The 26,471-nt window shown below is 40.8% G+C and overlaps 1 protein-coding gene across 3 annotated transcripts in view; it reads right to left on the reverse strand.

The window, feature by feature from the left end:
* Nucleotides 1-7,526: 7,526 nt before the first annotated feature.
* dcaf12 (DDB1 and CUL4 associated factor 12) overlaps nt 7,527-26,471 on the reverse strand; it is a 110,286-nt gene continuing 91,341 nt past the window's right edge. For 2 of the 3 annotated variants that reach the window (XM_069924160.1, XM_069924161.1), the window contains exons 8-9: nt 26,085-26,272; nt 7,527-8,045 (exon numbers count right to left, since the gene is read on the reverse strand). In XM_069924160.1, coding sequence (XP_069780261.1) covers nt 7,887-8,045; nt 26,085-26,272 — 347 coding nt within the window. In that variant the 3' untranslated portion in view covers nt 7,527-7,886. Of the gene's footprint in view, nt 8,046-21,227; nt 21,358-26,084; nt 26,273-26,471 lie in introns of all 3 variants that reach the window. The other variant, XM_069924162.1, reaches the window with a different exon arrangement.

Raw genomic sequence — 26,471 nt, forward strand, 5'->3', positions numbered from 1 at the left:
TGAGCTCTGCCCCCATATTGGCGAGGAACCAGTGGCCCGTGGTCTTGTCTGTCGCATGTAGTAGGCCGTTAGCATGGCCAGCCACTGAAACCATTAGCAGTGGCTGGTCTGGGTGTTTCCCAGAAACATGCAGGGCTACTTGATTTACGGGCTTCTGCTCCCCAGTGCTGGTGATAGAAACACCACCACTTCTCCGCTATCTCTGCTGACTTATGAGGGCATGGCTGATTTCTGCTCACCTGGGGTTTGGTCTGCTGCTGTGTCTGGGGTCGTGTCAGCTGATTCATGGTGGATTTGTTCTCCCTTTGGCGCACCAGAGGATGCAACCTTGCGGAGGTCACTGAAATCCCCACCCACTAGAAGCAGCTAAATGTCATCACAATGGCAAATTATATTGTCCCCTAGGCTGTCTTGGTGCATGAGCCTGGCTGCTCTCTGGCGTCTGGAGAGTCCGTAAGTGCTGATGAGTAGCGCCATCAATGCAAAGTATTTACCTTCCTCGGATGGGTTCTGTACGAGGTCATCCACTCTGGCCATGGCTTCTTGGTTGAGGGAGCTGACAACATGGTCGTACTTGGTGATATTTGAGATCATCTGCTTTATTTGGAACTGTGCTTCTGCCTGTCCAAACCAAGTGCACGGACAAAGCATCTAGAAAGTCGGGAGTTTGCGGGCAACTGTACTGATTGCTGCAGCGTCCATCCTGTTGAGTTCAAAAACATCTGGACCCTTCAGGGTCACCAATATAGCGTCAGTGGTAAGAATGAGACCAGTAGTTGGTGGGCTTGTTTGAACTCCAGTTGTTCATTGAAACTTCCCACTCTGCCCCTTAGAAGGCCACAGGTAAGTCCTGCCCTCGCACCAGAAACAACATCACGACCTTGCCCCGCATACATGCGGACCCAACCCGGCTGGCAGAAGAAACCCAGCAGTGCCATCTTGATGCAGCTGCTCCACTGCCGTGACTAACACACAGAGCCGGTTCGCCTGCCGTCAGTGATGTGCACCACCACACAATCTCACCAGATTTCTGTCAATAGTGGGAAGTCCAAACCTTCAAACCTTGAGTGGTGAGGAAGTCATTAGGGATAAAAAATCTTGTTCGAAAAGGATCTGCTGTTGACCAGAGCCATTTTAGTTGGGATGATCTTGTGATCGACAATGGACCAAATTTTAAAGAACAGAAATTTTGGAAGAATACATCACTACCTTTCACCAAGGGTCTAGCGGGGAGCTTGTGGAGTGGTGATTGTCATTGGAGTTTTCAGTTGGAAAAAGGTGTACCTGGTCTCAAGGGACTACTGAAGGATAAAGTAGTGAGATTGGCCGGGTCTCCAATTATCGTACCTGATAGAAACACTGGTAAATCTTTTTAACTTAACTGAGATGCCTGTGTTTTCTACCTTTCCTACCTTGTCTCCAGCATTGAGGGATGGACTAATGTGGTCACAGGTGATCCGGTTCAGTCTGGTCCAGAGGTGAATAGACGGGCCGACCTGGTCTAGTCTTGTTGGGTGGTCAACAGTCAGGCATAGTGGGTCATCTCTTCTGACTGCAAGCAGGTGAGTAGACCACCTCCAGTTCTGCTTGGCGGTGAAAGACTGGACAAGCTGGGCCTCAGTGAGTTGAGCGGGCCGTTTGAACAGATCGGACCTTGGCTCTGTCAGGGTTAATCAGCAAGACTTGGCCTCGACCTCAATCATCCAGCGCTGTCAGACCTGCTGGATCTGTTCTTTCCATGCCGCATAGGGTCAAGCCAGATGGGTCCAATTCCTTCAGGCCTTGAGTGGACGGGTTGAGTGAATTCCACCTTGGTAGACCACATGGAGAGGGCCAAATACTAATGGATGAAAGTGGGCATTTTGGCTTTGTGGGGGTGCCCATTTGTTCACCTTACCAACCATGCTGATGAAGGCAACCACCAAGTGAGGCAGATACAACAGGGCTGGCCTTTTACCTTGCTGATGGAGCCAGCCACTGGGTGAGCCAGATTCAATTAGGCTGGTTGGCAAAGTGAAGACCGGAACCAAGCCACGGTCATCTGCTTGCAACAAACTCTTTGTTGGAGTGAGGAAAAGGCTGGAGGTAAGCGAGGGCAACCTAGACTCATGATCCAGGAGCTTGCATATATCTCACCTTTGGAGTTGCAAGGTGGATTCGGGGGTCTAGACTTACCAGTTTTCGATCCACCTAGGTTAGGCAATCTCAGCGATAAAGTGTATTTGACCCATGAAGCCTGCTTTTTTCAGTTCTGTGTGAACAAGCAAGCCAGTTTCCAGAGATAATGGGGATTTTCAATGTAAAAGGGGCATCTGTAACTAGTGGAATGCAGCAGCATCAAAACAAGACCAACTATTCATATCAATGACCTGTTTGACCACATGCGCTGTAGCCAGATTTGCTGGTACTACAAATAGGTGGTTTAGCACATTGTATAGATGTGAATGCCTAAATAGTTATATTAGTAGTTTGAGTATTGAGTATCATTTGGTATCTTCCCGTGTAATTCTCTTCTATGTACAATAAAGTTACCCTTAGCTGTGAAACTTGTGTCTGGACTCATCCCACTGTGAACCCAATGAACCAGATCGAATCCCAATGCAATGTGGCATAGACAGAGTAAATAAAGGTAGGCTGTTTCCACTGAGAGCAAGTGAGATACAAATCAGAGGACATGGGTTAAGGGTGAAAGGGGAAAGTTTAGGGGGAACTTCTTCACATGGACTAGTGGGAGTGTGGAACAAGCTACCAGCTACATGGTGATTGCGGGCTCAATGTTAACATTGAAGAATTTGGACATGTATTATGGATGAGAGGGGCATGGAGGGATATGGACTGGGTGCAGATCACTGGGACTCGGCAGAAAAATAGTTCAGCACAGACTAGAAGGGCCAAAGGACCCATTTCTGTGCTGTAATGTTCTATGGTTCTATGCTCCAAGACACACAGCTTGCAGGGTACAAAGTAATTGTACAAAAAGCAGATTGAGAGCAATGTATCTCATTCACTTCTGGTTGGAACGAAAAATTAAATGAACTACAAAATATTTCAGTATAGACATCTTTTATACAGCAAATAGGAAGGCAAATGGTGTTGTTCCTTGAGGCATGAAGTATAAAATTCAAGTTGTCTCCTTTATTTGTTGTTCATACTATGTTCACATGGTAAAGTTGAGAGTGTTTCTCCAGGACCATGGAACAAATTTACATTAAGTTTAGGTTAGAAGTTCAACACAGTTAAAATAGTTAAGACTTGTACATTAACATTCCACGGTACCCAATTCCCAAATGTTCTGGGAGTTCAGGGTTCTGATGGCTTGAGGGGAAAAGCTGTTGCCCAATCTGGACATATGGCCCCCAGTGTTGCAGTACCTCCTACCAGATGGCAGAAAGGAGAACAGTTTACTTGAGGGGTGTGCAGAGTCCTTCACAATGTTTATTGCCTTTTGCCTGCATCAAATGTTGTAAATGTCCTTCATGTTTGGAAGAGGGCCTCCAATTATCTTTTCTGCTGACTTCACCATCCTCTGCATGGTCTTGGGGTCTGAGGAGGTACAGCTTCCAAACCAGGCAGTGATGCAGTTGCACAGGATACTCTCAATACATCCTCTGTAGAATGTTGTGAGGATGGAGGGTGGGAGATGAATTTTCCTTAGCCTTTGCAGGAAATAGATGCACTGCTGGCCTTTCTTTGTTTTGGAGCTGGTGTTAAGGGACCAAGTGAGGTTCTCCACCAGATGCACTCCAAGGAACTTGATACTCTTGACAACCTCAATGGTCAGCAGAGAGTGAATCCCCTCAGGCCCTCCTAAAGTCTGACTTTCTGATATAGGTTGTGACTACTCTTCATCTCTGTACACTGACTAGCCATTCTTACTGATCAGGCCCACCACTGTTGCATCATCAATGAACTTGTTTAGCTGCACAGTCGTGGGTCAGCAGAGTGAACAGCATTGGACTCAGCACACAGCCCTGGAGGGCTCATGTACTCAATATGATGGTCTTGGAAATGGTGTAACTGATCCAGACTGTCTGAGATCTTCCCAACAGGAAGTCAAGAATCCATATGCAGAGGGTGGAGTTCAGACCCAGCAGATTCAACTTCCTTATCAGGTCCTGTGGCATGATTGTGCTGAGCTGAAGTCAATGGCTTCTGAACATACAAGTCCTTATTTTCCAGGTGGGTGAGGGCAATGGCAATGGGATCCGTAGAGCAGTTGGGTCTGAATGTGAACTGCAGGGGGTCAGTGATGGGGGCAGCAGGAGATTGATGTGCCCCATGACGAGTCTCTTGAAGCACTTCCTAACAACGGGCTTGAGTGCTATAGGGCAGTAGTCATTGAGGTAGGACACAGCTGACTTCTTCGGGACGGGGACATTGGTGGCAGCTTTGAAGCACATTGGGAACACAGAGCTTCTCAGGGAGATGTTTCAGATGTTGGTGAGAACATCTGCTAGCTGAGCTGCAAATCCCCTGAGTACTTCACCAGAATGTTATCCACTTCTGCAGGTTGACCTTGCTTAGCTCTCTTCACATCAGCCACTGCAAGACATAGCACCTGGTCATTTAGAGGAAGGAGGTTTTGATGCAATTCCACACGCCATTAACAAGGCCACATCTGGAGTGCCATGTATAATTTTGGTTGCCATATCAAGGAAGAATGCGCTTGCATTGGAAGCAGCAAATATTCACTTGGTTAATTCCTTGGATGGAAGGAATTGACTATTAGGAAAGGAAAAGAAAGCTGGCCCTAGATTCAGTGGAGTAGAGAAGAATGAAGCACTGAAAATTCTGAGAAGGTTTGACAGGTTGGGATGATGAATATCAAATGTTACATGACAGGTATGATTGCAACTGCTGAGGAAATTTACAATTATGTTGGGCAGCACGATTGATGGAGTGATTAGTGCAATATCTTTACAGAGCCAGTGATTGGGACTGGGGTTCAAATCACATGCTATCTGTAAGGATTTGGTATGTTTTCCCCATGTCTGTGTGGGTTTTCCTGGGGCTCCAGTTTCCTCCCACCATTCAAAAAATGTACTAAGGTTATAGGTCAATCGAGTGAAATTGGGCGTCATGGGTTCGTGGGCCAAAATGGCCTGCAAATTTAAAACAATTGTTGGCAGAACAGGAAAATGGAACTAAGATAAGAATGGATACATTAGGGTTATTTTGGTTTGAGAGAGAGAGAGAGAGAGAGAGACTTGATTGAGAATAAAATTGTAAAGGCTGCACAATAAATAGGAAGAACCATTTCCTTTAGTACAGGATTAAAAACCAGGACAAAGATTTAAAGTTGTTTCTGCCACTCAGAGGATCATGTGGATCTCATTGCCTGAAACTGAGATAGAGACAGAAAACTAGTTCTTAGAAAGATATGACTTGCTTCACACGGTTGAACAATTTTTTTGAATGGCACAGAGTTAAAGTGCTAAACCAACATCTTTTCAGCCAGACATGCAGTACCAAGGCAAAGGACTGAATCAATGATCTCCTTATGCCTTTGAATTCTTTACCAGAGCTGGACAAGATTCTGATTTTTTTTTAAATTTAGACATACAGCATGGTAAAAGGACCTTCCAGCCTTGGAGATCACACCACCCAAATGCCCCAATTAACCATCAAAGCCCATATGTTTCTGGAGGGAGGGAGGAAACCAGAGCATCCAGAAAAAACCCATGCAGTCACCAGGAGAACATACAAACTCCTTACAAACAGCACGGAATTCGAACTAGTGTTGCAGACACTATAATAGCATTGCACTGTTATGCTAACCAGGGTAAAAGTCAGTTGTTCATAAAACTATCCAAATCTCCAGATGGCATTCCAAGTGTTTTCCTGAGACGAATACAATTAAAAAGCTTTGTTCTCAATGTCTATGCTTCAAATGTTTCAATGCCTTTCAACATTTAAAAAGTTGCCTTTTCAGAGCAAACAAAAAATTTTGTGCACATGATCATAAATGGAATTTTGAGTTTAGAAAGTCAGAGTAAAATGTACAAACTTAAAAACTTGGATGTTTGGGACAATGATTGCAGATAATTGTGCCTTATGAGATCATTCCCATTGAAGACATCAATTGAACACAAATTTTGTGAAATTTTTCTTATTATCGACTTGTTAGTTTGATGACAAATATTGTCCAAGGGCAGACAAATTTTATGTACCATTTGAAATATCCATTGCTGCCTGTCCTCGACAAACAGGAGAGTAATCTGAGATGCAAAATGTTCAAAAATACAAACATTGACAGATTTAAAACCAGACAGTCAAAGTGACTACCATCTTTGAAAGATTCAGGAAATGTCACTGGAACTAAAGAATGATCAGCTTAGAGACCATGCTGAATGTTTACTGATTTCATGGTCCTCGCATCTGTACTCTGTACACTAGGCTTACATAAAGTGCAATCAGCATTTTAATAAATTTGATCATTTGCAAACAACCTATTGCACACAAATAAGCATAACTGGCAAGAATTATTGCTGGCTCCATACTGAGATAAATTCTATATTTAGACATACAGCAAGGCAACAGGCCTTTTTGGCCCACAAGTCCATGCCGCCCAATTTAAACTCAATTAACCTACACATCCAGTATGTTTCGAGCAGTGGGAGGAAACCAGAGTCCCCAGGGAAAACCCACCCAAACAGCAGGAGAATATACAAACTCCTTACAGACAGTGCGGGACTTGCAACCCAGTCCCAATCACTGGCAATGAACCGCTACGCCAACTGTGTTGCCCGAATCACAATCAAGTGAATATAATTTTACTACTTCCAACAAAATTATTCATGGTTTCTCTATCTTTGGATTCTGCCTGTTATTCAGAATATTTTCAGCATTGTTTTTAAATCAACTATAAACTGAACCTTTTTTGAAGCATCAGGCAAACAATATAGTTTCATTTTACTTAATCAAAAGTCAGTCAAGACACAAAATTCATACCCAGACCTGCAATTCCCTTCTTACCAATATTTTTTTCCCCAAACAACTATTTCAGTGAAAAATGTCACAATACATCTTAAATTTCCATTAAGAACTGTACGAGAAAATGGTAGTGGCCTTCCCATTATACCAGATATTTTCTTGCATAAAGTACTCAACATATAGTAAACTAGTTCAATGCAAAATAAAGTGTTCTCCCAAATTGTTACAGAAAGTTAATAAAATTAATTGAAATAGTTGTATCTATCTCTGCCATTTTAATTTTTTTGTTATTGAAAATGGCTTTGTCCACAAGAGGGCAAATAATTTGTAACCATTTGCTATTCATTTAAAGAATATATCCAAAGCCCTGCTGCTTAATACCTTCAAGTTAGGATTTAAAAATGTATAAATTCCATTCATACAACTTTATTAATAACTTATCAATCTCTTTGGGTATCATTGGGCCTATACTTCAAAACATTCAACATGTTGTTACAAGTAGAATTACAAGTCCATCTGAAATGGACTAAAAATGTTAACCTATTTTTTTTATATACAGTATGTGAGGGTAACGCATCACTCCTGCACAGAAATAAGTTTTTTGTTTGTATTTAATTAACAACAAAGTACTTTTACACACATTACACCCCTCCAAACTTTCACAGAAAATCTGGTAGTGGTCACGCATTAATTAATGGACCCTATCTCACTATCAGTAGTGAACCAGTTTAAATCTACATACATTTTCAGTAAGAAATTATTTTTTTTAAATCAGGAAGGAAATGGAAAAACTGAAACACTGACAAATTAAAAGAAATAAAGACAGTTGTAGAGTTGAAACAAAAAAAATACTGTGTATTTCACACAATATTTAAAACATTGGAAGGATTACTGTAATGTAATAAGAAATAAAATGTAACAGATCTGCAAATACAGTACATGGCAAGGGGTTGTTAGCTCCATAGGCCTGCATAATTCCCATGAAGACCTGAAGGCAGGGGACCCCCTGCAACAAAAAGCTTTGTTCCAGAGGAATCATAACAATGTGTATAGACTGCATTTGGGAAGTGGTCGATGTCTGAAAAGTAATTCCTCCATGTTTCATCGTGATTCTGCAAAAATAAAATAAATCCATCAGGAGAGCCAAATCAGAACAATGAAAATTTATTCATTATTTCATCAAAAGATCATTTACTGAAAACTAACAGCAATATCTTAAATTCAAAACAAAGAGCAAATAGAAAAGGAAATTTTGATACTTTTGAACATAACCATCTCTGGAAAAACAAAGAATCCAATTCAGATTTGATCTCTGCTAAATTTGGTGACACTAACTGGCAAAACAGCAAGGCCAAATTGACCACAGCAAGCCTGATTTATGAGAACACTGTAATGAATCTGGGATCCCATGACTCATTGTTAAAAATAAACATGGGTAGCATCTGACTCAGCAGTGATTCCCTTTCACAAATGTATTATACAGCACAAGTTGACATCTATTGGCTGTGAAACTGCATCAATGAGAGGTAAACCTCCACACAAAATAACTTTAATAAAATACACATATTATATATTCAAGTCTTCAGTTTAAAAATGAAAGTGTTAGACCAGACTAACATACTAAAGGGAACACTTGTATTTACTAAGTCAGAATCAGTCGAAATACGAAAATGTTTGGATTATTAAAAATGGTTTGCAGTAGAAAACCAATCTACTTCAGATTAAATACTTAATAAAGCTAAATATTAGGCAATCTACTTTACCATTCTAATTAGTCAATGCTAAATATTTAATTTCCATTCTCAATACAAGGATTAGTTATTACTTTAAGAGGCAAGTTCATAATTGGAAATAAAGAAATTCTGTCCATGAATAACAAAACATTTTCCATCCCTCACGGACTAGATACTGTAGTGCGCGTCGAAAGAACCAAAGACTTGATCTAAACCAAGGCTTTTATTAACTAAAAGACTGGAGCCTATCACAAGTAGGTTGACCAGTCCAGAATGACCTAGTCTGGCTAGGAGCAATCCTTTAAGACCTGCCAGTAGGCGTGGCTACACTCTCAACCAATCACAGTCATCCTACACTACCATCTGTACATATACACATTGGTGATAAAATCTGTACTATCACATATACTTCACCTTTTCATTAAATATGTAGTCTAAAACACATAAGTGTTTCCAAAAATAGTAGTTAATTATAAGTGTTAGTATCATCTAAAAGCCAAGCTGTTCCAACAAGCTGATTGATCATTTTGCCAATACTTGGGAGTAACAATAACATTGAGTGACTGTAAAGCCATTATTTTGTTTCTGAGTACAATTAATTAGATAAAGGGAAAATAACATGGATACAAATCTTATTGTATACATACATCAACAGTGGGTTTGAAGATAGTTGCTGCTTGTGTGCAACCAGACTAAACAGCATTATGATCCTTAATGCTAGAGCAGAATTACATAGCTAGACCATCTCCTTTCTGCAAACCAACAAGAGCAAGATATGCAGAATCCTTTTCAAAGTTGTCTGTCCTCCAAAATTCATTAAGATTTTATCTCTGCTATATGATGACTTGAAAACAGTGATCCAAACTAATGGGTCCATCATTATGCTCAGATCCGATGCACAGCTGTGCCATTGCACCAGCCCTCTTCTCAATACTACTAATTGGAATAACACACGATTCCCACCAAGGTTAATACAAAACTCTGTCTTCATTGACCCAACTCCATGACCAAGATAACTTGAATCAAACAGAATTTAGATAGCACTTCAGAGACCATAATCAGTCATTGTTGATTCCTTCAAATGATGCTTTGAAAGATGGTAACTGCACAATACCTCATCCCAATCAAGATGCAGTCACTGATGAAAAAAATGAACTACTATCAAACATGGCACCAAGTTTGTGATCCACTGAACAGAAGATTATCTCTATCCCCCTTCAAGTTCAAAGATGTTGACAGCTTTCATTAAGCACTCAACACACAAGAGTCACCACTATCTCCAAAATTATCGATAGGTGAACCAATATCAATGGTCTCAACAAGGCCAATGTCCTTACCAACAAGAACAAAAATATTTTGATTGTGCTCGACCAGATCCAATAGGCATCAACTCCAGACCCCCTTACTTCAATCCTCAATATAGCAAGAAATTTCAGAGAAAACATTTCAATAACAATGACGTTCCCAAAATTTCCTAAATGCTCAAAATGGATAAGCATCCAAGAAGTCATTGGAGACCTTAGATTACTCCACGAGAATGCATGAAGCACAAATGCAGAGAAGGACATAATATCCCTTGCAATTTAGCCACTGCTCCACAACCACCTGCCCGATTTGCGGACAACTTAGCCTCCCATGAGTCCAAAGAATTGAAGTAGAAGTCATCCTTGACCCTAAAGATTTACACCAGGTTCTAAAGCAGAAAAGATGGAAAGCTAGAAAGAAAGAATGGAATTAGAACATAAAATAGTTCTATATTGCTCCAGTAAAAAGACACCACCCTGCAACTATGAAGAGCTCAAGAGCTTCTTTGCTTAATTTTTTGAGCCAGTTTATCTTATCTTTGGCCAACACTAGTCTTTGTGTCTGTTAAAACTAGATTTCAAGATTTCAGCATTTTACTCCATTCTTTTCACTCCTGCAGCAGTAAATTTTGTAGTGGTAGTTTCAAGCATTATGAATTGCTTTCCAAGTGCTCAACCATATCCAATGGCATACAGTTTCAGAGATCTTCTACTGTAAATCAACCTGATTTCACCTAAAACACTATCTGGTGAACATCTCTGATAGGCTATTACTAGAATTTTTTCTCCTTACTCCAATGTTTATAATATCCTTAGAGCCATTCCCTGTTGAGCACAACAAACCTGAACTTTCTATCTCAACATGGCTACACAAATTATTAGTTTAGTTCTTGTAAATCAGATGAGTGAAAAGCTGAAATGTGATCTACAGCAATGTTTCTTAATTTTTAGATGCCAGAGGATGACTGGCCACCTCCTTAGACCAACGTGGACCATCATTTAAAGTCCCAAAATTCTTTGTCTATTTTTCTCCAGCTAAATTTGAATACAAGCACAAAATTAAAAGAAACTACATGATGTGCAGATACAATGCATAATCAGAAACTCATCCCGTTTGGTTCAGCTAAAATGCTTCTTGTGTAGTAACATTTTAGAACAAATTTTTCCATGAAATAAGTATTTCTTTTTAAAACACACAAGTACAATAAAAAAAATAGATATCAATGAATAAGATTAAAATTTGTGAGTATCAACATCAATGGATTCAACTGAAACATGAAAGAGTTTTGGCATCCCTCAAAAAATTACAGACAAATTGTTTGCACAGGAAACATCTCAGAAAGTATGAACATACCAAACTAAAAAAAATTGGGCAGGACAAGTAATATCATCTTTGTATAATTCCAAGGCGAGGGGTGGTAAACCATCTTAATAAATAAAAATGTTCCAATGGTGATGAAGGAGGTAGTAGCAGATCTGAATGAACGACTGTCGGATCAATTCCGAGGCTTGGTCACTTATGAACCTTTATGCACCAAAGACAGATGATGAGCTATTGATACAAAAGGGTCTTTCTTAAAATAGCTGGAGGACAAAACAATGTTTTAATTGGAGATTTCAATTTTTGTTTAGATCCTATACTGGACAAATCCACATAGTGACAAAAACTAAGGCATCAAAAGCCACACCAGCACACAAGGATCTAAATCTAATAGATACATAGAGACAGTTACACCCCCAAGCTACTCCTTTTACTTAAAACCCCATAATTCTTTCACCAGAATGGACTATTTCCTACCGATGGCACTGTTGGAATGCAGGATGGTCGAATCAGGAGTATTTGGCTAGATTATTATTGGACCATGCACCTTTGGTACTGACGATAATAATGCTGGAAAAACAGGCATCAATGTATAGGTGGTGCCTACATTCTATGCTGTTAAAGATTTCTGTACGTTTATAAAGGGAACAAATTAACATATTTTGTGAAACTAACTGCCCATCTACTAACAACAGTTTCCTGATATGGCACACACTAAAGACCTTCTTGAGGGGGAAGATAATATCATACACTAAAACTGTTAAGAAAAAAATAGCAGAAATTAACAATTTGGAAAAAGAAATGACAGCATTAGAGAAAGAATATAAAAAATCTGGCTCAACGGACAAATACCAAACCTTAATAAATAAAAAAACAAATACAATACAAACATACAAAATAGAAAAAGATACAAGATCAAAGCAAAAATATTATAAAATGGGAGAAAGACCACAAAGTTTTGTTTTGGCAGCCTCAAGGACAATCAACGCAGTTCAACTGGAGTCAGATACGATATCTCACAATCCAAAAATAATTAAAAATACTTTTAACAATTCTACACAGAACTATACAAATCAGAATCACCATAGGATCAAACAAAAATAGATGACTTTCCGAATGGAATTGAACTGCTGAGATTGAGTCAAGAGGACCAGATAAGGTTAATGCCCCCCTCACTTTGATGGGCAGGGTAAACTGTATCAAAATGAAGGTGTGGCTGATATTATAGTATTTATTTCAATCCATTCCTATTTTATCTACCACAAAATTTAAAAAAAATATTAAATGGCAGCATAAGAACTTTCCTGTGGAATGGCAACATCTCCAGCATCTCCATTGGAAAAACTGACATGGGATTATAAATGGGGGGGGGGGGGTTTACAATGACCTGATTTTAGGAAATATTACTTAGCAGCCCAGTTGACGTTCCTTGCATCTTTATTTGACAGTGAACTACCAAAATGGATTAACATTGGATAACATAGTATGGGGTAGGGGGTGGCGAAAGATTTAATTTACAAAACAATTATCAATTAATAAATAAAAGAATGGATAACCCCATCCAAAAACACCTGGTTAAAATCTAGAAGGAAATTAATGATTGTATCGGTAAAGAGATTGTAATACAGGTGCCTAACCCTTTATCTGGGATTGTATGGACTGGACACCTGTCGTTGTATGGAATCTTCTGGATCTTGGAATCATTTTGATTTCTGTCCCTTTAAGCCTGCTCGAGTTGCGCGGCCGTCTCTTCTCTCCCCCCCACCCCCCCCCCCCACCACCGAGTTGCACGGTCATACTCCTCGCCCACCTGTATCACGCTGCCATCTCTCCCCCCCCACCCAAGTAACACTGAGGTTTCTCTCCCACAACCCTCACCTGCCAGAGTTGCATTGTTATCTCTCCCCCTTGCTCAGTTGTACCAGCGCCAGGAGAACAGCCCCCTTCTCGGTTCCCTTACACTGGCACAGCGGTTTCAGCTGTGTGGGTGATTATGAGAAGCAATGACGGCCAATAAGCCACCTCCAGGCTCACTGAAAGCTTCATGATGCTGGTTGGGCATCAGAATAGGTGATTCTTAGGTGTTTATAAAGTAGCAGAATGCAATGGGATACATGGGAGTTAAGCTAGGGTCGCATCGGGTCATGTTTAGTGCCAAATTCCATCTTTGATGAGCAGCTATCATCTACCAAAAAAAAGTGCTGGGTTTTGGAGGTTGCCAGTTTTCAGAATTCTGGATAAAAGGTTAGGCACCTGTATTGCCAAAAACACCCTTAATACGTAACAAATTGATGCCTTTTGGTTGGAATTATCTAACATAATAACTAGGATTACAAGAATAGACTTCCCGCTGGATCCTGAGCTGTATTTATTGGGAAACCTAGAGGACATGGGCAGAACATTAACTAAACTCTAAATTAAAATTTGTGGATATTGCCCTGTCAGTAGCAAAAAAAAAACTCCATGATCACCTGGAAGACCAACTCTACCCACCCCCCCACCCCCGCCCGCTCATCACTTGATGGACCATGAAGATGCACAACTGTGCCCACGGACAAAGCAAAATACATAAAGATAACAGCATTGAAGCACCTCAAAGAGTGGAAGTAGACGAGAAAGAGAAGAGTGGCTGTATGTTGAATTTTTCTTCTCTTTTTACAATGTTTTTGTCACTTTAATTGTTTTAGTTGTTTAATTTTCAAAGTTCTGGGGGGAAGGGAAGAAAATTACAAGCTGATATAGTTGTATCTGAGAAGTGAATTATACTAAAAGAAAATGTAAATACATTAAAAGGGTTGCTTTTTCAGATGTAATACTGTTTTAGAAAAATTGAAAAATATTTTAAAAAAATAACTTTTAAATATAGTTCAAGTTTATTTATATCCAATTGTACCAGTACAATGAAATGGCGTTCTTCAGTCCAAAATGCAAACACATATAGACAAGTCCTCTTTGGCTTGGCTTCGCGGACGAAGATTTATGGAGGGGGTAAAAGTCCACGTCAGCTGCAGGCTCGTTTGTGGCTGACAAGTCTGATGCGGGACAGGCAGACACGGTTGCAGCGGCTGCAGGGGAAAATTGGTTGGTTGGGGTTGGGTGCTGGGTTTTTCCTCCTTTGCCTTTTGTCAGTGAGGTGGGCTCTGCGGTCTTCTTCAAAGGAGGTTGCTGCCCGCCAAACTGTGAGGCGCCAAGATGCACAGTTTGAGGCGATATCAGCCCACTGGCGGTGGTCAATGTGGCAGGCACCAAGAGATTTCTTTAGGCAGTCCTTGTTCCTTTTCTTTGGTGCACCTCTGTCACGGTGGCCAGTGGAGAGCTCGCCATATAACACGATCTTGGGAAGGCGATGGTCCTCCATTCTGGAGACGTGACCCATCCAGCGCAGCTGGATCTTCAGCAGCGTGGACTCAATGCTGTCGACCTCTGCCATCTCGAGTACTTCGATGTTAGGGATGAAAGCGCTCCAATGGATGTTGAGGATGGAGCGGAGACAACGCTGGTGGAAGCGTTCTAGGAGCCGTAGGTGATGCCGGTAGAGGACCCATGATTCGGAGCCGAACAGGAGTGTGGGTATGACAACGGCTCTGTATACGCTTATCTTTGTGAGGTTTTTCAGTTGGTTGTTTTTCCAGACTCTTTTGTGTAGTCTTCCAAAGGCGCTATTTGCCTTGGTGAGTCTGTTGTCTATCTCATTGTCGATCCTTGCATCTGATGAAATGGTGCAGCCGAGATAGGTAAACTGGTTATATATATACCTGTATATTTAAAATAAATATTATTAATAAATATTGGAGACTCAGTTGTTTAATCAGATCATCAGTTGTTCCACGGTCCCACTGCCTGTGGGAAGAATGTTTTCCTCAGCCTGGTGGTTCCAGGTCTCCAACTACTGAATCTCTTTCCTGAAGGGAGTAACTGGAAGATGCTGTCCGCAAGGTGACAAGGTGGCATTGATTTTATGAGCCTTTATTTAATAACAATTTAATAACAATCCCAGTAAATCACATCGACGAAGGAGTGGGGGAGTGAGACCCCAGTGATCTCTACTACTTTTATGGTCCTGTGGATTGATCTCCGATCCAATGCTCTGCAGCAGTGGTTTTCAAACTCTTACCACCCCCCACCCCAACTCATTCCACTTTAAACAATCCCTACACCTTAAGTGCTGAATTAGTAAAGGAATACTTAAGGTAATATGTGAATGGAAAGAAAAAGCTTGAAACCACTGTTATTAATCATAGCTAATTGACTCGTTATGTGTACGGTTTCATAACTCCAAAGGAAATGAGCCATTGACAATTTTTCTCAAGCAAAATATTTCACTAACAATTGGGTCTAGAGCTGTGATTCTCAACCTTCCCTTCCCAATCACATACCACCCTAAACAATCCCTTACTAATTACAAATAAGTTGTGGCATACAGATTGCCTAAAGTGGAATGCAAGTTTGAAAACCACTGCTCTACAAGAACTGTACCCCATTGTGATGCAGTCATCCAGGACACTTCTCAATAGAGAAAGTTGATAGAATGATGCCCGGTAGCTTTGCCCACCACAACCTTCTAAAAAAGAGCAGTCACTGTTGCACCTTCCTGACAAGTGAGATGAGTCCTGTATATATCAACTCTTAAGTTGACTCTGAGAAACTTAGTGCTGTGTACTCTCTCCACTACCAAGCCATGAATGTGTAGTGGAGAGTGGTCATCCTGAGTTTTCCTGAAGTCCACTATCATCTCGTCTTGTCCATGTTAAGACAACAGTTGTTATTCATGCAGCATATCACAAGATATTCTACCTCATCTCTGTAGTGCAACTCATTGTAGTTGCTGATGAGATCAACCACTGTTATGTTATCTGCAAACTTAATGACTGTTTTAGCTGGATCTGGCATTGCAGTCATAGGTCAATAGCATTAACAGGCGTGGGCTAAGCACACAGCAATGAGGTCGTCTGCCAGTGCTCAGTGTGATGGTGCTTGATGCTCTGCTGCCAACCTGGACAGACTATGGTCTTTCTGTTAGGAAGTCAAGAATCCAGTTACAGAGAGGGGTCTCTGAAGCAAGACTGTATTAAACACCAAGCTAAAGTCAATAAAATGCACCCTGTTATTCTCCAAGTGTGTCAGCACAGTGTGGAGGAACAAAGCTAGAGCATTGTCAGATGAACAGGTCCATCTGTAGGTAAACTGAAATGGCTTCAGTGTCTCCAAGAGGTGCACTTCAATACATTCCATCCTCAGATACTTGATGCATTTCATAATGGTGAAGGTCAATGCCAATGAGTGGTAACCATTGAAGCCAGTTACAGTCAGCCTCTTTGGTCCTGGGATGATGGTGGCCGCCTTGAAACCTGTGGGGACAATGGACTTCTGCAATGATATTTTGAAGATGTCCTCAAGGATATGCCTTCCTTTCCCAAAGAACAAATATCAGGACAGTTTTTTTTTCCATTTCATACACAGCCCTCCATAATGTTTGGGACAAAAATGCTTTTTTGTCCCTGTGCTCCAGTTTTAAATTTGTAATCAAACAATTCACATGTAATTAAAGTCCACATTCCAAATTTTATTCAAGGTTATTTGTTTACATTTTAATTTGACCATGTGGAAATTACAGCACTTTTTATAAATAGACCCCTCATTTCAGGGCACCATCACGTTTTGGACATTTGGCTTCAGCGTTTGCGAGTACTCGGGTATGTTTAATTGCTTCATTGAAGCAGGTAGAAGAGAGCTAGACTTGGTTCTAAGCTTTTGATCACCTTTGGAGTCTGTAGTTCAATACAAGGACCAGAGTTGTGCCAATGAAAGTTATTATGAGGCTGAAAAACAATAAAACATAAGAGACATCACCCAAACTTTACGACTACCAAAATCAAAAGTTTGGATCATTAAAAAGAAAGAGAATACAGCTGAGCTGAGTAATCACAAATGGTCTGGCGTTCCCAGAAAAACTTCCACTGATGACAGAGGAATTCACATCATAATGAAGAAAAATCTTCAATGTCTGACAGATCAGAAACACTCTTGAGGAGGCAGATGTGGACATGTCAATGACTACTGCCATTGAAGACTTCAGAAATAGAGGTTACAATGCAAGATGCAAACCATTAGTTAGCCACAGAAAGGATGACCAGATTACAGTTTGCCAAGTGTTTAAAAGAGCCTGCTGAATTCTGGAAAAAAAGTCTCATGGACAGATGAGACCAAGATTAACCTGTATCAGAGTGTTGGCAAGAGCAAAGTGTGGAGGTATAAAGGAACTGCCCAAGATCCAAAGAATTCCACCTTTGCCATGGTTAGTCAGAGACTATGGAGTCCTTGAGTAAGGCAAATGAGACTAAATGGACCTGGGTTAAGCCTGATTAGGTTAAGTATGAGCACATGCTGTTGGTGTAATGGTGCTCATAAAAACCAGGCAAGGAATAGAAAACATCATTATTGGTGTGAATCTTGAGACAAAATACTAGCAGAGGCAAAAATAATTTGTTCAAAAAAACTTTATTATAGAGTATGAAAAAATGCTACTAAATCAAAATGTGTCAAACCATCCAGTCATTGAAAGTAGAAACCGTACTACTGCAACTGAGCAAAGGAAAAATAGTTGGGCTGCAATTTGCAATAAATTCAATGCAAATGAAAATGTAATCACAAAAACAGTACTACCTCAGGCGAGATATCTCCATTATTATCAGTATTTCTCATTCATATTTTGTGACAACACTCGTCTTGAATGATATCGGCCTTTATAGACTCTGTGGAAGAACCTTTAAAGAGAATGCTGAGATCCGAAGAGAGCAATTTGATACTGGTGGTGGACCACCAAAAAAAAGACAAGACTGATGAATTCAGTGACTTGCTGTCTGGAATAATAGAGCACCAGCAACCTCTGGACGGTACACCAGACGATGACCATTTGGACAGTTCAGATGAAGAACTGAGCACAAATGGTAAATATACCAAAGTAAACTGGTTGCTTCCTTTGGTAAATATATTCCACTGTATCAATCTTTATTCTTCTTTCGTTTCCAAGGTCCACATGAGTAAATTGTGCTTCTAAAGGTGAAATTTTTCCAAAGGAAAGGAACCTGAACAGGTTGGAAGAGCCAGTGGAGTAGGTAACCTCCACATCTGCTCAAGCATCCCTGAGAGAAGGTTATGCTGCCACCGCCTTTCAGCAGAGAACAAAAAAAAGATGACCATGCATGAAAAATTAGCCAGATGGACACTTGATGGGAACATGACATCTATCCATAGAGTCCTGGGAAGTGCAATTCATTGAATTGTACTTTATAGTTGGCTTGGCCAGCAGGATCAGGAAACTTGATGTAAAGACTCCTCAGTTCACAAATGGTCCTGCAAACTTTGTGAACTATTCTATACACACTTGCTTCACTGGCACCAGACAAATCAACAGTTTCATGAAGAAGGATTCCAGATGCTAAAAATCTCAGTGATCAGAAACTTGGAGAGAATTGGGTAAAGGCCTTCCTCTGAGTCAGAGAGGAAAGCTCTTTGTACATTTGAAAGTGGTCTCAAAGTTATTTCATCAGTGCCCTGGATGCCGCCACAGCTGCCAAAGTAAACTCCCTCATAAAAAACCCACCATTGGAGCGCAAGTACAAGCAATTCTGAAGTTTCCTCTTCAATACCCTAGAGCTCAGCCGTCACAAGTGAGCCATCAGAATCCTCAACATGAGGGCCTGGGCGACAAACCCCTCCGAGCTAATGCACGAGATGGTTGCCTTGGCACACGGGCATACAGACTGTGATCTGCTCGAGGCCCTATTCCTCTCGAAACTACCAGTACACATATACTCGGCAGTTTTGGACATGGATTTCAGCGCCCCTAACCTCATAGTCAAGGAGGCAGACAGGCTGTTCTGCCCGCCATACCAGAGCTCCCTCCACATACAACCAGACTACGCAAACAGCACCACCACCTCATCCAGTCCACCGGAAAAACCAACAGTAGCCGCTGCACAGCAGCGATGCGAAGGGCACGTGGAGAAGAACAGCGAATACTTTTTCTACCACTGCCAATGGGGCAGGAACATCTGGCGTGTTCCCCACTGCCAAAACCAACATGGCAACAGGAAACAGTCAGGTCGGCAACCAATAGTGGCCTCAGCGGTTGGCACACAGAAAGGCCTACTCTACCTCAGAGACCAGAGGATGAAGAGGGACTTTCTGGTCGATACAGGCGTGGAGATTAGCCTCATCCCGCCCACATGTTTTGAGGCGAGATACAACACCAAAGGCCTTCCCCTGCAAATGGCCAACGAATCCTCCATTCCCAGCTATGGGACCCGCCTGGTCACTATCCATATTGCAGACGCCATTTTCCAGTGGGAGTGCACTATCATGGCCATGGGACAGGCACTACTCGGAGTGGATTTCCTTCGGGGTCACGAACTGCTGGTAGACATGACAAGATGTTGGTTAGTAAATGCCACAACTTTCCAGTCTTTCCTCCTCACCCTGCAGACGCACTCCTTCCTACCACTGGAATCCATGACCTGAACCAAGACGAGTATGCCTCCTTACCGGCCAAATACCCGGCTTTATTGGCACCGAACTTCCCTAACTCCAACCCGCTACATGGCATGGAGCACCATATAGAGACCACTGCCCCACCCCACCCCAGGTGCATGCACGAGTCCGTCACCTCCCGCCAGACAAGTTTCAACAAGTCAAGGACGAGTTCACAGCCTTGGAGGAGTTGGGAATCGTCCGCCGTTCCAACAGACCGTGGGCCTCCCCATTCCACATGGTGCAGAAGAGCTCCTGCGGGTGGCGTCTGTGTGGCAACTACCAACGTCTAATTGAGGCGACGGTCCTGGACAGGTACCCCACCCAACACGTTCAGGATTTCACCACGAGGCTACACCAAATCCTGGAACACATCCAGAAGACAGACATCATCACATCCTTCAACCTCTTCGAATTCTTAAGAATGCCTTTCGGATTCGAAAACACAGCCCAGACATTCCAGCAGCTAATGGACATGGTCGGCAGAGACCTCAACTTCATCTTTGTTTATCTAGATGACATCCTCATTGCCAGCCCCCACAAAACGCACCTCAACCCCCCCCACCATTCGACAGACTGCAACAGTTTGGGCTCACGGTGAACTTGGCCAAGTGCCATTTTTGACTGCAAACAATAGACTTCCTTGAGTTCTGCATCACCCCAGAGGGCACCACGCCACTATCCAACAAGGTGGAGGCCATTCAGAACTTCCCTAAGCCAAGCATGTCAAAAGGACTACAGAAGTTCCTGGGGATGGTCAATTTCTACAATTGCTTCTTCCTGGGAGCAGCCACCCTCATGCAGCCCCTGTTCGGCCTCATCAAACTTGGCGACAAGACACTGCAATGGTCACTTTCCATGCCATCAAATCACGGTACTGGCGCATCCAGATCCCACCTCCCCTGACCCTCACAATGGACGCTTCAGACAGAGCAGTGGGCTAGAGCAATGGAATAGAGAGATACAGACCATGTGCAGGAAAATGGGATTAGAAAGATTGGTTCAAGCAGGATGGGACAAAGGGGCTGTTACTAATTTGTGCTGTTCGATATGCCTGGATCCTCAGTCATTTTTATTTACCTGGGTTTACCCCCTTCACACAAGAAATTGTCCGGATTCAATGTTATGTGCCTCAATTAGCCGAGTGAAATTTGTTTCTTTTTTTATATAAAAAAAGGCGACAGATTGGCTATTTTAAGGCTCTCAGTAAAAACCTGAACTTCTTGGGCTTTGTGAAATTCCTCATCCAAAATTTTTGAATATGTCATTTCAACTTGACATTACACAATCTAACAATATCTTTTTAACATCTTCCAGATAAATTTCTGAAATCTGGTTCAATTAATCTTTTGTTGACATTCATGTCATCTCCTCTTGGGGTACTTCCTATGCTTCTTGACTACTCACTTTTTATCTGTGGGCCTCTTCGATTTTCACTGGTTTTTAATCAGTAATTGCAATGGAATTCCAAAGCTCGCATGCTGTTTGATGGATGGTAATTTTGTGCAATTACTCTTGCATGTGACCGACCATTGGACTAATCGTTTAACCAAAAGAAAAAAAAATTTAGAACTCGGTTTTAATTTTAACTGAAAGAGTGCAAAGAAGATTTACCAAGATGCTGCTGGGACTTGAGAAACTGAATTGCAGAGAAAGGTGAAACAAGTTAAGACATTATTCCCTGGAATTTAGAAGAATGAGGGGAGAATAAATAGAAGTATACAACGTTATGATGGGTATAGAAATTCAAGTGGTCTTTTTCCATTAAGATCAGTTGAGATACAAACCAGAGGATATGGGTTAAAGATGAAAAAGGAGAAGTTTAGGGGGAATTCACATACAGAATGGTGGAAGTGTGGAACAAGCTGCCAGCTGAAGTGGCAAATGCAGGCTCAATTTTAACATTTAAGAAATACTTGGACAGGTACATGGATGGCAGGGGCATGGAGGGATATGGAATGGATGCTAAGCAATGAGACTAGGTCGAATAATAGTTTGGCACAGACCAGAAAGGCTGACGGGCCTGTTTTCTATGCTGTAATATTCTAAGGTTATGATTATCCAAATTCATAACATGGAAATTTGCCTAACAATTATTTTCAATTATGGAGATAATCTGCCATTCATACCATTTTTTACTCAGGAATTATATAGGCACTTTTATAAGAATAAACAAGCGCATGTAAAAATGAAAACAAACCTTTCAGTATCTCAAATTCAGGAAAACATTCTTACACAAATGTAAATTATTTAGCTCTATTGAAGTATGACTATAATTATTTTTATCAGTCAAGACATTTAACAAGCATGAAACATTTAAAAAAAATATGGTCATGCAAGATAGTCTAGAATAAAGAACAGCCCAGGAACAAGCCTTTTAGCCCACGTATCTGTGCTGAACACAATGCCCAATTTATGTTCAAACTTTGCAGTCTGCATTTGGTGTATATCCCTCTAGTCCCAAAATATCGATGTGTTTAAGCAGAAACTTCTTCAACGCGACCATCATATCTGCTTCCATCACCACTCTTGGCAGCCCATTCCAGGCAACTGCCGTGTAAAATACTTAAACCGCACATCACTTAATTTTTTTTTCCCTTATCTCAAACACGTATGTGACATTTTTATCATGATTATTAATGCCTCTCACAATTTTAGACACTTCCATCAGATCACCCCCTAAGGCTCCAATATTCCAGAGAAAAGACATCCAAATTTAACAACATCCCCCTCCAACACAAGCAAGATCCCTCCATCCTCACTACATTCTACAGAGGTTGTATTAAGAGTATCCTGTGCAAATGCATCACTGCCTGGGTTGGAAGCTGCACCACCTCGGAGCACAAGACCCTGCAGAGGATAGTGAAGTCAGCGGAAAAGATCATGGGGGGAGGTCTCTTCTTCCCATGAAAGACATCTACACACTTGATGCAGACAAAAGGCAATAAACATTGTGAAGGACTCCATGAACCCCTCATGTCAACTATTCACCCTTCTACAGTACTTCCTACCAGATGGCAGAACTAGGGCCCTTATGTCCAGATTGGGCAACAGTTTTCCCCCCCAAGCCTTCTGAATTCCTAGAACATATGTGGATAAATGTACTGTGGACTTTTACTGTACATGTCTTAATATTTCAATGTGTTTAACTTCTATTCTAATTTATATTTATGTAAATATGTTCCGTGGTCCTGGAGATATGCTATCTTTACTGTGCGAGCATGGTATGAACGATAAAAAAATGTGATGACTTGAAATCTCTTCTGTGCCCTTTCCGTGGCCTCCACATCTTTTCGATGGGGGGATGGGGGGGTACCAGTATTGCACACAATACTCCTGGTGCAGCTTAATCAAAGTTTTATATAGCTACAACATGATTTCCTTACTATTATACTCAAAGACCAAGCTAATAAAGGTAAACATACTATATGCCTTCTTTACCACCACATCATCACTTGATCACTTTCAAGGATCTATGGACCTAAACTCTCAGATCTCGATGCACATCAGTGTTTTAAGTGTCCTGCCATTAACTGAATATTTTGCCCTTACATTTAACCTCAAAAATTGCAAAAGCTTAAATGTCTGGATTAAGATCCATCTGCCATTTTTTTGCCCACATCTACATCTGATCTATATTCTTTTGTATTCTTTGATAGCCCTGAACATTGTCCACAGTCACATCTATCAGTATCATCTGCAAACTTAATAACCCACTCAGCTATTTTTTCATTCAAGTCATTTATGTAAATCACATATCACAATACCAATACCTGCAGGACACCACTAGTAACAGATCACCAAAAAAAATAACACCCTTTCACCTCTACCTTGTCTTCTATGGGTCAGCCAATTCTGTTTTCGTGCATTGACACATCAGTATCTTCCGGATCAGTTGGTCACAAGGAACCTTGTCAAATGCTTTACTAAGGTCCATGTCGACAATATCCACTGGCTAATTCTCAATCAGCTTTGTCACTTCCTCAAAAAAATTCAATCAAATTGGCAAGACATGACCTGCTTCTCAAAATCAACTCAAATCCCTAATTTGACCAAAACTTGCCAAATGTGCGCAAATCCTAGCTCTACAAATTCCCTCCATTAGTTTCCCTACCACTGACGGGAGGCTCATCTGCCTATAATTTCCGGTCTTTTGCAAATGATTTTAAGCTACTTGGTAATAAAACAATTCACAATAACGATTCATTTGAATTAAGCAACTATAAGAAAAAGACTAAATTAACTAAAGGTGGATCCTAGATTTAAATGCAACTCTATTTCTTATTGGATTCCAAAAACTAGATTTTTCCCTCAAGCTTTTCAAGCAATGCCAGTAAACAATACATTTTCACAAAAACTGATCTGAATTTAAAAAAAACCTTTAATAGAAACACTGTCCACATTACTCAAACTTTGTAAACTAAATTTTGTTTAGTTTATGAATACTTGTTATCTTGGTGTACTTTGAAATTATCACAATCACTTTTTCCTGAACTAACTAGATTAAATTAAATGGAATTGTTATTGTCACAAACCGAGATAGATTAAAAAGCTTTCTTTTGAATGCTATCCAGTCAAGTCCATTGCAAACATTAATGGGAGGCACTGCCTCAAGGAGGAAGCCAACATCAGAAAGGACCCTTTCACTCTGGTCACAATCTCTTCCCTCTGCTACTTTCTGGCAGAAACTAGAAGAACAACACCTCTAGGTTCAGTTTTATTTTCCCCCCAATATCTATCACTTGAACCTCCCCTGAGTAGTCTAATCATAGGCTAGTCCGACAACACAAAAAAGACAACTATTACACGTCACTTTTCTGCACTCAAATTACTGTGAATATTCTCTTTTAATTTAATTCAACTATTTTACCATTTCAGTCTTTCTTTACAAGTTGTTGTTTGGCTACATAAGAATTTCAGTGAATATGTACATTGTATAATGTGGATGACACACTCGTTATCACATCAACTCATACAGTAGGCAGTGCAATAAACAAAACAATGCAAACAATAGTGTTACAAGTATAGAGAGCAGAGTTACAGGAGATATAGATAGATTACAAGAAAATCTCCCTGAATGGGATGAGGGCTTTTCAGGTCTAACTTCTTTGATGTAGGTTTAAATAATAATTTGCATCCAATACCTTCAATTAATGCACATATCATCCAACTTGACTTCAGCCACTTTCAGTAGAATGCCACCACCAAACACAACTTCCAGTCTCCTTTTAGCATTCTGATGTGAAGCAAATGTCTCCCTCTCCTATTCCCTGCTTCACTTCAATCTATCCTTCTCACTGCACGTTCCTTTGTAAACTAGAGGAGCAGCAATACTTGCCCTTTTACTTCTTCCCTTCCCACCATCCAGACACCCAAATACTCTTTTCAGGTAAAATGGTGATCCAAATGAAACACATTGAATGGGGAGCATAACTGGTATTCACAATGTTGTTACTTTATACCAGTGAATCCTAACACAGACCAGGTCACCATTCTACAGAACACATTACTTGAGAGAGCAAGAGCAAGCTTCCATGTGTCTATCACTTTAATCACTATGATTTTGCTGTCTTTGCCCTTGTACACCATTAATGAAATCAATGGACTCTTGCATTCCAACCCAGAATTTTATAGCTCCTCAGGGTTAACTTTCCAATCTACAATTTCATGCACCTTTTTCTATTTGTGTCATAAATGGTCAATTCTGACGTGTCATCAGCTGCAACGTCAAATTTAATTGCATGCCACCACCACACCCTCCCCCCAAACCAGCCTGACAAAGTATTTCCATCATTCTCTTTTACTTCAGATTTCTAGTACTGCAGTATTCTCCTTTCTCACAGCCAACCATCCATTCTCATTTTACTATTTACATCTCCAGATTTACAACTGCAATTAACTTGCCTTTGCCATCCTTTTTCAGCCAGCATGGCTTTATTTTATATCATTCAGTCCTTTTGATGTCTAATTTTCCTACATCTGCTGGCAGGTCATCCAGATGAAATGCTGATTTGCTTCTCTGTCTGCCGATATCACCTGACCTGCTCTTTCCAGCATATTCAATTTTTCCTTCAGACTTGCAACTTTACTACTTTTTGCTTGCTCTATCTTATTAAATTACTGCCACGTGTATTATCCTTATTCTACCTATTGATTTAATTGTATCTGAAACCATGCTGCTTTTAAAATTTTCTGGGAAAGTACTTGTTGGTATTTGCACATCTTGCATATATTTGGTGAAGACAGAATTTCTCCCCAACTTACCAACCAACCATTCCCTGTTGTTAATTTTAAAATCTCTTCGCCAGACTTGAGTTTCAGCTTCTCGCTGTTGTAATTTGCTGTAGAAAGTCCTTCCATAAACTTCTGAGCTCTGATATCATAGAAAAGTAGAGAGCCTTGTCCAGTTCCTACTGTTATGATGTGTTCATAAAAGCTGACTGATCGAATACCTGTTGAAAAAAAATAAAATTTCTCTTCAAAAGTCTCAGTTATTTTATTCATATTCAAAGCCAAATAACAAGCAATATAGTGTACTTTTTTTATTCTTATCACAGATCTTGCACCTTCCCTCAGCTCATCAAAACATAATAGGATGCTTGTTCAATAAGTAGACTGTATCTGCCTCTCAATTCTATCAAGCAGAAGTGA

Source organism: Narcine bancroftii, chromosome 3 (assembly GCF_036971445.1).
Source record: "Narcine bancroftii isolate sNarBan1 chromosome 3, sNarBan1.hap1, whole genome shotgun sequence".
Lineage (NCBI taxonomy): Eukaryota > Metazoa > Chordata > Chondrichthyes > Torpediniformes > Narcinidae > Narcine > Narcine bancroftii.